The 17,836-nt window shown below is 52.5% G+C and overlaps 1 protein-coding gene across 1 annotated transcript in view; it reads right to left on the bottom strand.

Moving 5' to 3' along the window:
- Positions 1–14,943, bottom strand: part of LOC309649260 (C-Maf-inducing protein) — a 57,964-nt gene extending 43,021 nt beyond the window's left edge. The window contains exons 1-3 of the mRNA XM_082439078.1: positions 14,727–14,943; positions 9,081–9,242; positions 4,147–4,188 (exon numbers count right to left, since the gene is read on the bottom strand). Coding sequence (XP_082295204.1) covers positions 4,147–4,188; positions 9,081–9,242; positions 14,727–14,744 — 222 coding nt within the window. The 5' untranslated portion in view covers positions 14,745–14,943. The remainder of the gene's footprint in view (positions 1–4,146; positions 4,189–9,080; positions 9,243–14,726) is intronic.
- Between the last annotated feature and the right edge of the window lie 2,893 nt (positions 14,944–17,836).

Genomic DNA, 17,836 nt, shown 5'->3' with positions numbered 1-17,836 from the left:
GCGGGGTGTGCGTCTTGCCTTTTCCTCAGAGAGATGAAGTCTGCTGCCCAAGGTCGCATGGTTAGAATGCGCTGGGGCCGGATCGGAAGCCATGTGTGTGACCCGGGAGCCTGAATTATTCACCGTGCTACTTCTCAGCCCGGGCTCTCCACACGACCAGGAAACAAGCAACCCGTCTGGTGACAACTCCATAGGAGGAGAAATGGGCCAATGAACGACGATGAAACACCCCAAAGTAGGCCGGGCCCACGGTTCGGGCTCTGCACGCTCACTTTCAGAAGTTCAGCGCCCGGCCTGTCAGGTGGGGACTCTCTCAGGCCCATGCTGGTGAACGCCGGGAGAGGTCAGGCCACAGCAGGGGTGGCGGGGCAGGGCAAGGGCCTCCCCCAGCCCTCGAGTCGCCGCCTGGCCCGCGGCTCTGCTCCCCACACTGAGCTCTGGGACCACCTCTGGGAGGAAGGATCACGTGCAGGGTGTATCCTCCTGGCTTCAGCCCCTTCAGTCAAGCTGGGCCCACCTCTTTCACAGGGATGAGTCAAAGAATAAAGGAGTGGGAACAGATCAAGCGCCCACAGTGGGCGTCAGGCGTGGGCTCCGCGCTTCCACAGCTATTATCTCATTTGAGCCTCATGACAACTCTGTGAGGTCAAGCGGTAGTGATTTCCATATGTACAGATGAAGAGACAGAGGGTCAGGGAGGTTGTTACAAGGCCTGCCCCAGTCACAGAGTAAGGATCATTTTAGAGCGTATGATTAATAAGAAGATTTTATGTTTCTGCGGCATCTTGCTATGAGCCTAGCCCTCTTCCAAGCATGTTCGGTGTATTAGCCCATTTAACTTTCCCAGCAGCCCTGTAGGAAAAGGCACTGTTATCACACACATTTCATAGATGAGGAGACTGAGGCTTAGAGTGTCAAGTTAGCTGGAAATGATCTGAATGGCCATCTGGTCAAATAAAAATACTCTAGAGCCAATGGAAAGAATGGAGTACGGGGTAGACCAGTGGTTCTCAACCAGGGTCAGCTCTGCCCCGCTCCCAAGGGATATCAGCATGTATGGAGACAGTGCGATCATCACAACAGGGGGAATGCTACTGGCATCTAGTGGGTGGAGGCCAGGCATGCTGCTCAACATGCTACAATGCCCAGGACGGCCCCACCACAAACAATCATCCGTGCCCAAATGTCACTAGTGCCAAGGGTGGGAAACCCTGGCTTAGACACGTGCTTGCATGCCTTGACTTGAAAGAATCTCCAAGACATGCTGTTAAGTGAAAAATCGAACACAGGACAACATGTCAAGCTTCGCATCTTTAATGTTAAAAGCAAAAAATAAAAACACAGCCGTGTCTGTCTCTGTGGGTTTGTCACCCCATGAAAACCTCCAGGGCTGCCTCTGAAGGGGCCGCTGGGATGGGGTGAAATCTTTTTTTTTTTTTTTAAACAATGAAAATATACTCATGAAATCCTTACAAAAGTACTTTAAAGAATATTTTAAAGATATTTTAAGTGAAATGAAAAGCTCTTCCATTACTCGCCCAAGGTCACAGCTGGTAGGGGGTGAGCCCAGGGTCTGCACTCAGCTCTGAACTTGAACCACACTCAGCTGTAAGCCCACATTCTTCACCAGCACGTGGGAACGCTGCGGGAGTCTGGACTCCAGGTCCACGCTTGTCCAGTGACACGCCAGCTGTTACCAGCTAACAATTACCCACGGCGCTGATGCCTGACTGATGGGTTGAATAAAACCAACTCAAATTACTTGTGAAAGTACTTTTGAAAAATAAGTGCATAAAAAACAAAACAAAAACCAAGCCCCACTGGGAGAAGACTAATTGTCAACAGGTCAAATCAGAAAATGTAATGGCTGGAATGAAAGGAGGCTACAGAAGCCTTCACGATAATAACAGCATCGGTAAGAGAGAACACTGAAAGCAAGGTTGTAAAATGGGCGGCTGAGGGTCAGACCCTGAGATCAAATTCTTCCCTGTTCTCAGGCATCCCCACTGAGCAGGGGAGCTCAGCCCAGTCCCATTAAGGGGTCAGCCCAGCCAAATTAGCTAAATAAATGCAGGCTGGATTTCTCAGATCACAATACCTTTCCCAGGCTCCTCCCAAGTCCAAAGCCCTGACCCTCCTTCCGGGGCTGAGGTGCACAGTGGGACCCACAGGTGTTGCCAACCAGGAGGGGAAGATGCCGACTCCTTCCCCGGCACCCACGTCCTTGCCTGCTTCTCCACCAGCGAGAGCCTCTTTGCCTTTGCCCGTGCTGGGCTCCCTGCCTGGACTGCCTTTCCCAGGAGCATCCTATCCACCTGTTAAGACTCAGTTCGCTCACCTCCTCCTTGAAGCCCTCCGTCATCTCCCTCCCAGTCCCCTCCCTGAGAGAGGAAGTCAGGTGCCTGCCCTCTGTGCTCCCCTAACACCCTGAACAAATCTCAAGCCCGGACCACGTGATTTCTGGATTATCTGTCAGGTTCTGCCAGCACACGGTAATCCCTCAATGGCAGCTCTGTCTGTGCAGCAGAGACCAGTGTCTGGCACATACTTGTCCTCACATGTCAACGAATGTTTTGTTAAGTGGATTTATTAATTAATAACGTGCCAGAGAAAGGTGGTGGTGGGTGACTGGGGAGGTCCAGGCTGACGGTGCCCCTGTTCTAGCAAGAGGAGGCAATGGGTGGTCAGAGCAGAGCATGGGAAAAACCTCTATATTCTTAGCAGACACCCACTGAGCAGCTGCTATGCGCCAGACACTGCGGTCGGGACACCACAGAAGCTGCTGCCTTTACTCTCCACGATAAAAGCCCTAAGGCTCATCTCCTTTGGTGCCCACAGGACCCAGCTGCAGCACGGAGGGTGATTCTCCAGGCCGGGCTGGCCAGGGCCAAGTGGGTGGGCTCCCGAAGCCCTAAAGCAGCTCAGAGGGGCACGGTGTCTGGGATGTGGCCCTTGTGTCAAAGGTTGCAGCCGCGGGACCTCTTGGGCAGGTAAATGTTCCAGGTCCTTTCCCGGGCACACAAAGCTCTGCCTCTCACTTCCATTTCAAGTTCTGCCTTCCTGCTTCCTACTTCCTTATGCTTTATGCTCTAGCAATGCTGAAGCTTCCAGAATATACCATGTTGCTTTAAATCTCTGTGCATGGGACTTCCCTGGCAGTCCAGCGGTTAAGACTCCGCACTCCCAATGCAGGGGGCCCAGGTTCGATCCCTGGTCAGGGAACTAGATCCCACATGCTGCAACTGAAGATCCCGCACGTGGCAACAAAGATCCCATGTGCTGCAACTAAAGACCCGGCACAGCCAAATAAATAAATAAATATTTAAAAAAAAATTTCTCTGCATGTTTTGTTTTCGCTCTCTGGAAAGCCCTTCCCCTGTTTTGCCATCTGGCAAACTCTTATTGATCCTTCGAAACCCGGCTCAGACATCATTGCCTTTGGGAAGCTCTCTGGCTTCTTTCCCAGGTGAGTTTATCACTCTACTCTCTATGTTACACGCCTCTTATTTTTGCAGCGATCTCATTTAATAGACCAAGAGCTCCTTGGGAGCAGGGGCCATCTTAGTTACCTGTGGATTCAAATACAGAGCTCAGTGCTTGGCACCCAGTAGGTGCAACTTCTTTTCTTTCTTCTCTCTTGGGAGAACCACATTTCATAGTTTAAAATCACCCAGGAAGATATTTTACACCAAAGATGCTCATATCAAAGTCAAGTCCCAGAAACTACCATCGCACTTTGCACATCAGAGGGAATTCAATCCGGGGTTCTAGGTGTGGATTAATTGGGAGCATGTCCTGGGGCAAGAGAAAGTTTACCTTTCAGCTAACAGGGTTACGGCTGAGAGTAAATTATACGGTCTCTGCCATCTCCGGCTTCCACTCCCCGCTACCGACTCAGGAAGGAGGAGGCGATTAAGGCACATTTGCTACCAACCTCAGAGACTGATAATTACATCCCCCCAATCAACTGGGGCTCTGACATGTGCAAAGGCAGGAGGGAGACATGTCTGGCCTGATAGAAAAGACAAAATTGAGCAAGGCCACCGTGCTGGCGGATGATGCTGGCGTTTCAAGAGTTCACTCAAACCAGGGGAGGCTTGTGGGCACAGGAGGTGGGCAGAGGGAGAGGGGTTGCCCGGGACTTACCACAATGATGTTTTCATGCTCTTGGGTAGTCAAGTTTGTGTTCTGAAAGATGAGCGGAGAGAGCAGGAGGAAAACAAAGCAAAACACATGATTAATAAAATGGAAATTAGGAGATTGGGACTGACACATACACACTACTATATATAAAGGAGATAACTAATAAGGACCTACTATGTGGCACAGGGAACTCAATACTCTGTAATGGTCTACATGGGAAAAGAATCTAAAAAAGAGTGGATATATGTACATGTATAACTGATTCGCTTTGCTGTACAGCAGAAACACAACAATTTAAATCAACTCTATTCCAATAAAAATTAAAAATAAATTAATAAATAAAATGGAACATTTGCATCTCAAAGGTCCATGCAGTTTCAAATGCTTTCAGCCTCTCGGACAGAGGGCACTTGTCACTTTTTCTTAATTAAATAGATCAGAAGACCCTCAAAGGCAGGGTCGGAAGTGGGGGAAGGACGGCTTCGGGGGAAGGAAGAATTGAGTTCCAAGTCCCTGTTTCACCACTGGAGTGACGTGACCTTGGACTAGTCACTTCTCAGTGAGACAGTTTCTTCTTCCGTAGATGGGGATCTTCTTTGGGCTTAAACCCATGCTTGGCCCTTGTCATAGTGACGCACGCCACTTGGAAGCCCGGAGGCAGCTTCATAATAAACATGTAAAGAAACAGACTTTCGGGCCTTGACTCTGTGCCAGGTAGTCTTTGGGGAGCAGCACATGGAATATTTCAGTGGTTCCCAAACTAGGTTCCCAGGGAACACTAGTGTTCCATGAGTTGGCCCAAGATGGTCTAGCTATGTTTAAATTCTAGCAATCAACTTGCAAAAATATTAAGCGGAATGGATTAAACTTGCTAAATTTCTAGGGTTTTTTTCCTCCCCCCCACAAAATCTGGAATTTTCTTACACAACTGGTACCCGTGACCACCATCCTGTGTATGCAAATGAGGATGCGAATGAGGTTGCAAATGAGGAAAGGGATGAATATGCAATAAGCAAGAGACAGTGAAAAAAACTCAGAAACAGCCACTATTGTCTTTTTTGCTAGTGTCCTGGTGTGTTCTGCTCTGACCAACTGTCTCAGTGGACACAGGCTTTCACTGGTGTCAACTCTTATTTCCTAACAGCCATGTTTGCTGTTCATAACGCACCTCCTCGTTGGGCAGTAAACCCCAAGATCGACTGTTCCCGGGTTCTAGAAAGAGTCCCACGGGCTGAACAGGTTTCAGGAGTACCTGTTATCTGATGCGTTTACACCAGCTACAGTGGAAGAAAAGCTAGTGAGCTGTGGATTTCCTTTTGTCCAGTAAGCTGGCTGCCCAAGGGATGAAGGTGGATCGGTCGGTGCCTGAGCGCCACGAGCGTCCAGGTTCCCATGGAGACTGCCTGACTTATGTGCTTAGGATCCAGAACACGCAGGAGGATGTTTTTTGGATTCTAACACCTTTTTCTTTTTGTGGATTTTGGTGTGGTTTGAGCACCCCGTTTATGACAGATTATTAAACACCAGCCATTTTTCAGTCGAGGGCAGATGAAAGCCTGGCTTTGGTCTTTCCTACTCACTACACCTAAGGCACTGTTGTCAGGGCTTTGCTACACTCCTCCCACCCATCTCCTGTTCTTGGGATAGGTTCTATTATCCCAATGACAGATGAGCGACCAGTGGCTCACCCGGGAGCACAGGTAACAGGTGGTGGATTGGAGATCTGACCCCTGTCTGTCCTGTTCCAAAGCCTATACCGCCAACCACTGAGCTATACAGCTCAGCCCATGTGAGGGGCGGTTCCATCTTTCAGGCTGCCGTGGGAGCTCCGAAGGGACCAGCCATCCCTCACCACACCCAGGCACCTTTCCAAGAAGAGCCTCTGGCAACCACAGGTGCCGTTTCTTTGGTCCCAGTCACCGGTGATGGCACATGGCACTCTGCAGGGAGACTTCTCTCCACTAAGGCCATTTCTGACCCCGGGTGGAGAGCTCTCACTAACAGCCACTGCCCTGGAGGGGACACTTGAATCCTGAGCCGAGCGGCCACTCCACACACTCAACCCAACAAAGGCCTGGGAGGGTGGGGACGCCAGCTTTAACAGGCCTGTCCTCCCCCTCCCTCCCTTGGGATCCTGCCCATCTTCTGGTGGCTTTAGTGGTGCCTGGAGCCTCTTAGGAGGAGGCCTCAGGAACAACTTAAGTAAAGAGAACAGACAGAGAATCCAGTCCATACACAAAAAAGGGCAAGAAAGAGGGAGAGTTTGTCTTTCCACCCATCCCCTCTAGACATCTAGCTGAGGGTGCTGAAGGTCAAGTTCACAGCCATCTCCCACGGTAACAGAAATGTGACCAGTTATCAATTGGTCCCTATATATCAGGCACAGTGCCAGGCACCGTATACATATTAGAGCATCCAATCCCTAATTCTGTGAAACGGGTGCTAATCTTAGCCCCAACTCATAGATGAAAACAGCACTGAGAGATCTAGTACCTTAAGCAAGGCCAGTGAGCTCCTGAGAGGAGAACCAGGTCTTCCTCACTCTGCACACCTGCTCTTACCTGCTGTCCTAGGTGGCTGGGTCCCTCACTCACGAAAAAGTCTCCACCAATTCAGGTAATGTCACGTTAGCTTTGCAGTTGGGCAGACCTGGGCCTGGGTCCTGCCTACCCCTCATCCAAGTGACCCTGGGCAGGAGACTTAACCCCTTGGAGCCTCCGTTTACATTTCCGTATGTTTTAATACTTACCTTGCACGGCCGCTGGGAGAAATGTAAAAGGGCTGGTGTAAATGCCTGCCACCGTGATCGGCACAGAGCACGTGTTCAAAAACCGTCAGCATCACTCGGAGAGGCGTTAGCCCCACTGGAGGGGATGCCGCCTGGGCTGCGGTCCCAGCTCTGTCCCTCGCAAACAGCAGCTCTTAGCAGTAAATTGGGGACAACACGGACCCCTTGCCTGACTCACAGTTGCTGCGTAGCAAATCCAAGCTTCTTCCTTTTTTTTCCTTTAAATGCCTCTGTCTCTCCACCCTAGCGCTTGGGATCAGCTGACTTTGAGATCCTTGATCTAAAGCCTCAGAAGTGATGCAAAGCCCACGAGCACGTGGTCACATGAAACATATCTGAGACGGGCAAGAAATCCCACCAGAGGTCGGTCACAGTGTCATCTGCCACCTTCGCCATTGTCCTGATGACAAGCCTGACTTAATGATGGTGTGACGGCGCTGAGACTGGTGGGGTTGATGGGGTGGGCGATGCGGCTCTGCAGTGAGAGCCAGAGAGCCTTAAGGTGAAACTTCCGGCCCCACTGCTTTCTCGGCAGGTCACTCAGTATCTCTGGGCCTCAGCTTTCCCATCTGTGAAATGGAGACAGCAAGGGCTGTCTCTCAGGGGGAGCGTGAGGATTAGATGGGATGCTGTGTGCGTGGCACCCGGCGCCTGCCCAGCATGTAGCAGGTGCTTCCTGAGGGCGAGCTGCTTCCCCTTCTCCAGATGAGAAGCCAGCCCCGGGCCTGCCGACTGGCCCCTCCCGCTCAGGTGGGAAGCCTGGACTCGAGGCCGGGAGTACGGCACAGGCCTCAAATCCCAGACCTTGACCGTGATTCGTTTCAGACCGGGGTCTTTACTCTTCCGTGGGACGAGGCTGGTCTCCCACCCGAGGACAGACACGTCCTCTGCTCCTTTGCCACCCACTTTCTACCTCTCGCTCCCACCTCCTCCCAGGGCGAGGGACCCTCTCTATTCAGCAGACATGGAAGGCCTGGGCCAGTTTCCTGGACCAACGGGCAGTGACCAGCCTGGGTCTGCAGAGAAGGCGGAGGTTCTAGGTAGCAGGGAACTTGTGCCGGAGTCCGAGGCGGGGTGGGAGGAGCCACCCAGGGGACCGGGGCAGCCAGAGGAGAAGGGGCCGCTCCCTGGGGAGAGGGACAGAGAGATAGCTCTGCTGGCCACGCATAGTTGAAACCAGGAGTCATCAACCCCAGTATCCCTAGAGGGCCAGGCAGGCAAATAAATGAGAGAAGTATTAATATCTGTAAAGTGCTTAAAATAGCACTGGAACACAGTAAACAGAGAGATGTTTCCGAGCACCCCTCGCCCTCCATCGGGCAGCCTAACTGACGGATTAAAGCCTCATGTCCCACTGTCTTTCCTTCCAGAACGTAAGCTCAGGGAGGGCAGGGGACCATCTTCATCCAAGTGCGCAGAACAGCGCCTGGCACACGGCACACACGCAAAGTGTGGGGCTGCCTGGCAAAGCCGATGGCTCAGATGGGTGGCACTAAGCAGCCAGCTGCAAACTGCTGCTGGATTTTCTGATCGTTTTTAAAGAGAACCTGGAAATTCCTATTTTGTTGTGAAATCTCTCGACTTTTAATAACCTGTGTGAGTTGAAGGATAGCTATGGGCTGTGAGGGATGATCAGAGCGGAAAGCCATGTTTGCCTGGACCTCCAGTGCTGGCGGGGGACCGGGGTGGGGGGGGGAATGGAGGCGGGCCAACGCCATGGGTATAGGAAGGGGGCAGCCTGGGGGCTTCACGGACGTGTTCCCGCTCAGGAACGAACTAGAGAATTCTGAAAGCAGCGGCCATCATCACCATCGCCAGCCCAGCTTGGGCCCAAGAGCAGCACCCGCCATGTCCTCCCTCGAATCCAGTCTTGGGGCACAGCTGGGTGGCAACCACTCTACCATAGTCCCCGGACGGCTCAGCTGGAAGCACCAGGGGCAAACCTCCTTCTCAACTCCCTTGTGTCGCTGGGGGACACCACTCACCTCCTCCCGCAAAGGGGAGACAACACAGACTCAAATTCGATTCTGCTGCTTGGTACGGGGTGGTACTCAGCAGGTGTAAAGGAAGACGACTTCAAAGTGGCGGGGGGTGCGCGGGTGGGGAACGGGATGGCACAGTGAGAAATCAAGCCAAGGGGAAGCGTTACCTCTGAGAGCAGTTTCGAGACGATTTCCAGTGGGGCTTGGTTGATGGAATCATCCTGCAGGGGGGACGTCAGGGCCATGTCCACCAGAGTTCGGATCTCCTTCAAGACGACTTCCCAACGGCTTGGGTTACTCAGGACTTTCTTGTATTTGTAAATCTTTTTCTGGTTGGGAGAGAAAAAGAGACCCACACGTGTTATTAACAGGCCAGGGGTGGAATATACAAGACGATCAAAGAATCCGATGTACTGGATGTGAAAGGCCCCACGCCTGGACCCCTCCCCGCCCCATCAGAATCCGACCCCCGAAGAAGGGACAGTCTTGCCCCAAGTCGAAGGCTGCATTTGCAGACAGCCAGGCCTCCTGAACGCTAGTAATTTCCACTCCTTTTCCAATGACTTAAAAAAAAAGGATGAAGCTATTTATCCTTCAGGTTATATCTTTTGCCAAACTTGTTCCCCAAGTATTCAAATGCAATATGAGGGGAAGCATTCCGGGTCCACAAAGGCACTTTCTTTACGTTGGAGGCACTGTTTCTGCTTACCCTGACCCTAAGAGGTCCCCTTGGAGACTGTACTCAACTGAGAAACCTGAAAGACAGGCTTGGGGCCTGGAATTCAGCTCCAGCCAGGTGGGGACTGAGCCCAGAACGGTCCTCAGCTGGGTGCGTTCTCACCTCCGCATCCAAAGCTGGCGAGCGGCTGGGGCAGCGGCCAGCGGCTCCGTCCATATGAGGCCGGGCTGGTTCCGCCCTCTGACATCATGGAAACAGAAGCCCTCTCTGAGGCCGAGGTCCCAGCCCACGCTCCCCTGGCTCCGCAGAGGCCTGCCCCACTGCCGCCCGGCTTGCCTGGGCATCTCGCTAACTGGATAAACTTCATTAAGTGCTCTGCTCCTTGGGGAAAACCTAATTTTAATGTCACTGAGCCAGCTGCCAGCTGGGTGACATGTCACAATCTCTGAACCAAAGTCTGAATGAGGGCAGGAGGAGGTGAGGGTCCCCCACTGGCCCCGAGGCTCAAAGAGAAGCTTGGAGGCCACCAGCGTCTCCCCGACCACTTAGTTTCTGAGTTAAGAATTACAAAGGGTCTTGGAAGCCAAGGCCTAAAATGAAGCATTTGGGGGACAAATTCTGCATCAAACTGAGTAGTTCTCTGTGCTGAGTGAGGTGTGGTGGTGGAACAGGAGGTCGACTGCAGGATCAGACAGGCCTGGTGCTTCCCATGAAGTATTTCACCTACGGAGCCTCAGCGTCCTCTTCTGTAAATTATGCATGAAAATACCGTGTGGCCTCTTCCAATGTGGAACGCTTATAAATCCTGGACCCAGGTGGTCCCCTCTCTGTACCGAGTTATACTCAAAAGCGTAGTCCAAACAGCACAACCACATAACCCAAAGGGAACTCCGATACTCAACCTGCCTCTTCTGAAAAACTTTAAAGGAATGAAACGTACAACCCACAGTGATACAGACAGCATCCCGCTTTTTTCTCCCATGTTTTTCCCACACTCCATGATGTTCTGGAGCCTCTTATTTGCTAATCATACCCCGGCGCCACCGCCATCACCCACTTAGTTAACTCACTCCTAAGTTTATTTCCCCGTAGTCATCCCAGATCTTTCTTATGTAAATCTCTCCGTAGTCTGCCTCTCCCTCCTTCTCTCTCTCCTTCCACACACTCTCTGCCGGGCCCCACCGCCTCCCTCCCTCTCTCCAAGCTTTTGACGTGAAGACAGCACAGTTTTCCGTCAAGTGGGGAATGGGAAAGAGTAGAAACATTTACTTGTCAATCATTTTAGATCCTATAAGGGCTGGAAGAAACGCATGGCAACTTCTGTTGGGGGTGGGTGTTCAGTGAATAATAAATACGCTGTTGATGGAGATGATGGTGACAAGCAGTATTTGCTGAACCCCGTGACTTTCATGATGAGGTGCACCTAGCCTCTTGAGGCTCCCCTGGGACCGTAAACACCCTCAGTCCCAGTTACCTGCCTGGTGTTGGGAGCCGGGAGCATGACCAGGTCTATACCAACACAAAGTGCCCGAAGGCTAAAGCGGGAGAGACACTTCCCAAGGCAAGAGCCCGGCCCATCCCCGAAGATGAATGCTCCTTTAAGTCCTAGACACTGCGGTTCTGCTCTGGGCCCAGAGAATTGCTTAATTTTTAAATGACCATGAAATGGTCACAGGAACTCACCGTATATTAAGCCCCAAAGAAAGCCACAAGGACGCACAGCCGCGTATTCCCACAGTAGATTCTAGATTGGAATATGGTCTGCACTTTAAGCGCCCTCTCTTGTAATCAGCTGCAAGTTATTTACTTTTGAAAAAATAATGACTTCATTCTCTTTGTGAAAAAAGAGGCATGCTCACTGTAAGAAATGTAAACCACGCCGAAAAGCACAAAGAAGAGGATAAATGAAGAAAGGTCTCGAAAATCCCACAACCTAGAAATAGCCATCATTAACCTTTGGTGAACACTGTTCCAGCTGGCCCTCAGTTAAACTTCGCCCGTGGGGGTGGGCGGCCGCGAGTTCGGCCCGTAAGTCCCCAGGACCCGCACTCGGACCATGTCGCCGAGACAGTGAGGCCCAGGTGAAAGGGCCCATCGGGCGCCGCCTGCCCCAGCGAGCCCCTTCACAGGCGCGCCCAGCCTCGGGCTCACAGACGCAGCCCCTGTGACAGGCTGCGGAGGTCAACAGCTTTCCCACGAGCCCCTGCTTAAGAAGCGTCCCAAGGAGAGTGGTCACAGAGGCTGCGTTCAAGACCAGAAGTTCCCAGGCGCTGACAAGGGCTAACGTTTAACGACCCGCCAGGCACTGTGCAGAGCTCTTCTGGGCGTCATCGCGCTCCACCCTCACCGTAACCCCAGGAGCTGGGGACCTGCCATAGGCCCTGGGAGCAGAACCGCAGACAAGGACCCGAGTGCAGATGGTTTATTTACTGGGGAGGTGATGGAGGGCACATCAGTGCAGGGGTGAGAGTGAGACAGGGAGAAGAAGGCAGTAAATCACCACCAGGGCATCATCAAGTGTTAGGACTGGGCAACAGGCAACGCCACCCGTGTGGGGACGAGGTCGAGTCCTGCGGGGGCCTCTGGGAGACAGTGCGGATCACGCCCTAGACTTGACCCACCCAAGGAGCAAGGAAGCTGCACTGTTTACCCACCAACTTCCTGGACTTCTGGCTGCCCTGTGCCCAGGCCAAAATGCTCCCACAGCCAGGAAAAGACGTGTCCCCGGGGCAGAGTCACCGTGTTTACAGTGAGCAGCCTTCAGGGCAGAGCGATGCCAAGAGGTAGGGCGTCTGCAGCTTCTGCCCCAGGCTCTAGTTTCCTGTTCACACACAAGAGTACCAGGGCCGGGAGGTGACATGACTTGCCCAAGTTCACACAGCTAGAAAGGGGCAATTCACAAGTACAAACCGGCTCTGGTGGACCCCAGAGGTCTCCCTCTTTCCATTACATGGGTCAGGGCCGGCGCAGATGGTGGAGAGGAGGCACGGATTCACCAAGAGACACCGTGAGGAAGGCGGCAGGAACGCTTGACGGTCTGGGATGAGGGCTAGAACACGTCTCCAAGGCTCTGAGAACTGGTGGGAGCAGCAGGTGGGCAGTGCAGCTGTGACATCGTGGTCACGGGGTGTGGGCAGGTGGCTGGTTCCCGGAAGAGGCTCTGAGCCCTGGCACAGGGCAGCCACAGGGCAGAGGGAGGCCTGCCCAGGACCATGGGGGCCTAGTCACTCTGCCTTGGGTGACAAATCAGCACATTTCATCCCAGGAGCTCTGCTGAGCTCATCTGGTGATGAATCACGGTGGGACTGGGTTGGGGAAGCCTCTGGAACCCTGACTCCCAGGAGCCCGGCCCTCAGCTTTGCCGTACGGTCCCTCCACTGAGCCCAAGTCACCAGAAGGGGCGGGTGACCTCTTGCCGTGTCTAGAGTGGATGGGCTGCTGGATTCCTTTGACAGGAACCTCAGAACTGTCTCCCTGCTTGTTTTTGTGTAAGAAAGCCACGAATGGTCTCACATTTTTTTTTAAGGGTTGTTAAGGGGAAAAAACCAACAACAAAAAAGAATACGCAACAGAATCAAATGTAGCCCACAAAGCCCCAAACATTTGCTGTCTGGACCTTTAAAGAAAGAGTTTGCTAACCCATGGCTGGAAAGGTCGAACCCCACCCAGCCGCAGAGTAAGAGCACAATGCAGCTCAAGATGAGGGGCCATCAGGGAAACACAGGTTCAAACCATAAAGAGACACTGCTCCACACCCACTAGGCTGGCTGGAACCAAAAGACAGGTATCTCCAAGAGTTGCCAAGGATGCGGAGAAAATGGGATCCTTGTGCATTGCTGCTGGGAATGTAAATCAGTACAGCACCACTGGAAAACACGTTGACAGTTTCTTAAACCATTAAACACAAATTTATCATATGACCCAGCAACTCTGTTCCTAGAAATCTACTCAAGAGAAAAACAGACTCTACATAAAGACATGCACATGAATGTCCATAGCAGCATTATTCATAACAGCTCCAAACTGGAAACAACCCAAATGTCCATTAGCTGATGAATGGATAAGCAAGACATGGTATATCCAGACAATGGAATAGTATTTGGCAGTAAAAAGGATGGAAACACTCATATGTGCTACAAATATGGATGAATCCCACAAATCTGCTAAGTGAAAGAAGCCAGATGCAAAAGACTTATTGGAGGATTCCTTTTATATGAAATGTCTAGAAGAGGCAAATTTATAGAGACAGAAAGTGGAACAGTTATTGCCTGGGGTTGGGAGGTGGCAACAGGGATTTGGCTGCAAACAGATATGAGGGCATTTTTAGATGATGGAAATAGTCTAAAACTGCATTGTGATGGTCGCACAGCCCTATAAATTTACTAAAATCATTGAATCATTCACTTACAATACGTGAATGTTATGCCATGTAAATTACACCTTAATTAGGTGTTAAAGAAAAAAATCCCAACCCAGGTAGGTGGAGGACATCAAAAAAAAGTCAGAGGCAGTGTGGCTTCGTGGTTAAGAGTGCAGGTTTTGCAATCAGCAGACTTCAGTTCAAATCTAAGCTCTACTTCATCTACCCATCCACCTATTCACTTATCCATCCATCCATCCACCCATCCACCCATGCATCCATCCATCCACCCATCCACCCATCCATCCATCCATCCATCCACTCATCCATCCATCCATTTATCTAATCATCCGACAATAGTTACTGGGAACCATCTAGTATGGTGTGGCACGTATTGAGTTAAGTCCTAAGGATACCAGTGATGAGCAAAGCAGACAGATCCCAGTGCTCGTGGAACTTACAGCGTATCACTGGCACCCTACTTTCCTCATCTGCAACGTGGGATGAGAACAACCACTATCAAAGGCTTGCCATGCCCATTCCATGAGATGATACATATAAACACTTAGCCCTGTTCCTCGCAAAACAGCAGCGCTCATTCTTATCACCCACCAAGTCCTGTGGGTGAGTGATCCAGAGCAGGCAGGACTCAGGAGGGATCCCGGCATCTGTGACTAAGCCCCACCCGCTCCCGAAACAACAGAGCCAGCAGGAAGAGCCAGCCGCGCCTCCACTGCAGTCTTCGCCCTCTGCTTATCAGGAAGGGGGCGTTACCTGGGCAACATCCGCCATCTCTCCAGCAAATGCTGCTACCGCAGAGACAACCACAGACGCCCGGGTTCTCCGGCCTGGGAAAGTGGAGCCCGTCGGCTCCTCCACGGGAGACAAGCTGTCACCGGGCAGGCGCCCCTCTCCAGGAGAGGTGTGACTCAGAATGTGCAGGCACCACGCCTCCCGCTGACGGGGCGGTTGCTCTGCCGCTTGCTGCAGCCCGCGAAGCACGCATGCTCCCCCCACCCGTCATTAAAGGAGAGGGCACTCCTGGAGCCAATGAGAAAAAGGAGCCCGGCGGGAGCTGGGCTGGCTTTGACAACTTCTTTCCAGGCGGTGTCCCAAAGCTGTGCTGCCCGGCACGAGAGCCACCAGCCCCGTGTGGCTACTTACACTGAACCTAATTAAAATGAAATACAACTGAAACTTCAGCGCCTCCGTCCCACTAGCCGTATTCCAGCGGCTGGACAGCCGCACGTGGCTAGAGGCTGCCACACTGGACAGTGCAAATAGAGAACATTTTCATCACTGCAGAAAATTCTATTGGGCAGGTTGTCCTAAAGTCTTAGCATGCCCTCTGTCACCCACGCCCCAGAGGACCAGTGACGTGCTCGTTGCCTCTCCCATCACTCAGGCAACGCCTGTTTGCTGGGGCCAGTATGTGAGCGGCACCCTGCCCATCTCCTCCAACTTTCCCTCCAAGGCCTACAGGGGCTGTCCCCAAATGTCCTTTGCACACCCAGGGAGAATGACCAAGTGGGTGACTTCTTTGGCTTCCCTGATTCCTAGACGGGGGGGGGGCCTCTGACCGCCTCATTCCTTCAAGACTCACTGGGGCTATGGATGAATGTGCCAGGTAACTCACCATCTCTGCCAACCCAGTGTGCTTCTGGGGACACACTTTGAAAAATTCTCACAACCACCCAACAATGGGAGCAGTATAATTAGCTTTATTTTACAGAGAAGAAGTCTGAGGCTGAGAGAGGTTAAGTCAAGGAGCTAGTAAGAGCCAGAGCTGGAGTTGGGACCCAGGTGCAGCTGGATCCTGAGTCCCCGACCACCGTGCCACTCTGAGAGGCGCACCTGAGTGCTTTCTCTGCCTTGATCGATGCTGCTGCCTCCTGCTGAAACGAACAAGAAGCCCTTTAAATTGGAGGGCTGAGCCCAGGGGCAGTTCCAGACTGGCTGGAGCTGGGCGTCTGGATGACATCTGCCTGGAAAGCCGGGTCCTGGGGAGACGGGCAATTTGTTTGAAAAAGGGGGAAGAGCATGGCACTCTGCCCCCTAAGTGCCCACTGGAGGCGGTCTCCCTGCAGTCATTACTGCTTCCAAGGAAACAGCAGAAACTCGGGCACAGTGTCCCGCTCATTGTCTCTGGAGCATCGCCTGGTTGCCTGGGCAACCATGCATCTGGCTGGTGAGGAGATGTACTGGTCTTGGTGCCAGGCTTGCAGCTGGGTACCACATCCTACCTGGCTCTTAGGGCCTGCTGCAACCTTGGCAAAATCCAATCATCCACGGATCCGACTGACTGCACTGAGAAGATTCTAGGTGGCTGTTTTCCTCACTGAGCTCTGGCTCCTTGGGGACAGGGATCATGCCTTGTCTGTTTCTTCACTGTTCTGTGTGGTGGCCGGAACCGCGGAGGGCACATGGAAGGTGCTCTCAGTATTTGTCAGAGGGAGGAGAATAAGAATCAGAAATAATGGTTGGGCTTCCCTGGTGGCACAGTGGTGAAGAATCCGCCTGCCAATGCAGGCGACACGGTGTTTCAGCCCTGGTCCAGGAAGATCCCACGTGCCGCGGAGCAACTAAGCCCGTGCGCCGCAACTACTGAGCCCGCGCACCTAGAGCCCGTGCTCCACAACAAGAGAAGCCACTACAGTGAGAAGCCTGCACACCGCAACGAAGAGCAGCCCCCGCTCGCCACAACTAGAGAAAGCCTGTGTGCAGCAACGAAGACCCACCACAGCCAAAAATAAATAAATTTTAAAAAAAGACACCTGTTCTTTAAAAAAAAAAGAAAGAAAGAAAGAACGGCCAACATGTATGAAGTGCTTCCACTGTTGTCAGCTACTACACCAAACCCTTTAACCCTCCCAGCCCACTGCAAACGCAGGAACTACCTGCAGGGGGAGCTTGTTAAAAGGCAGATTCTAATTCGGTAGAGCTGGATGGGGCCTGGGAGTCTGCACTTTCCAGGAGCTTCCAGGTAAGAGAGATGCTCCTGAACCCAACCCCAGGTGCCTTGTCTCCTCCTCCCTAGGAGGCATGCTTGCTCTGTCCCCATGATACAGAGAAGGGGGCAGTGAGGGAGTGATACCTTGCCTGTGGTCACACAGCTGGTGTTGTGAGCTATGTCCCCCAAAATGGTATGTCCAAGTCCTATAACCCCGGGTTATCTGTGGATGTGACCTTATTTGGAAATAGGTCTTTACAGATGCCATCAAGTGAAGGTGAGGTCATGCTGGATTAGGGTGGGTCCTTATAAAAAGGCCAGGGGAAGACACACACATACACAGGGAGAGAAGCTAGGTGAAGGTGGAGGCAGAGACTGAAGCAACGCCTCTACCAGCCAAGGGACGCCAAGGAGTGTAGCAGCCACCAGAAGCTGCAAGAGGCAGGGAGGGAACCTCCCTCAGTCTCTGGAGGGAGCATGGCCCTGCCAACACCTTGATTTTGGACCTCTGGCCCCAGAACTGTGAGCGGTTACATTTCTGTTGCTTTCAGCCGCCCAGTTTGTGGTACTTTGTTATGGGAAACTCACACAGCTGGTAAGCAGCAAAGCAAGGCAGACCCCAGGGAGCCTGGCTTCAGCCCTTCGAGCTGACCCTTCCCATCCTTTTATTTTATGGAGGTGGCAGCCGGGGCCCCTGTTCTCAGCGGCCTCTCTCAGCTTACCCTCGGCTTGGAATCGGTTAGGTTTTCTCTTGCTGGGGAAGACCTGACCTCCTGTCTCCCTCTTGCTCCCTCGGGGTTGGAAAAGCTGGCGTCCACTCTTGACGCCTGCCCCCAGCCGATCACCCGAGCGCAGAAGCCCCTGGTCCTGTGCTGCCTGCACACCTGGGCGCCTGCACCATCACTAATGTCACGAGGAGCCACCTGGACACCCA

Source organism: Balaenoptera physalus, assembly GCF_965194825.1.
Source record: "Balaenoptera physalus genome assembly, chromosome: 19".
Classification (NCBI taxonomy): Eukaryota; Metazoa; Chordata; class Mammalia; order Artiodactyla; family Balaenopteridae; genus Balaenoptera; species Balaenoptera physalus.
Note: the sequence above shows the minus strand (reverse complement) of the source record. Positions and strands in the feature narration are given on the sequence as shown.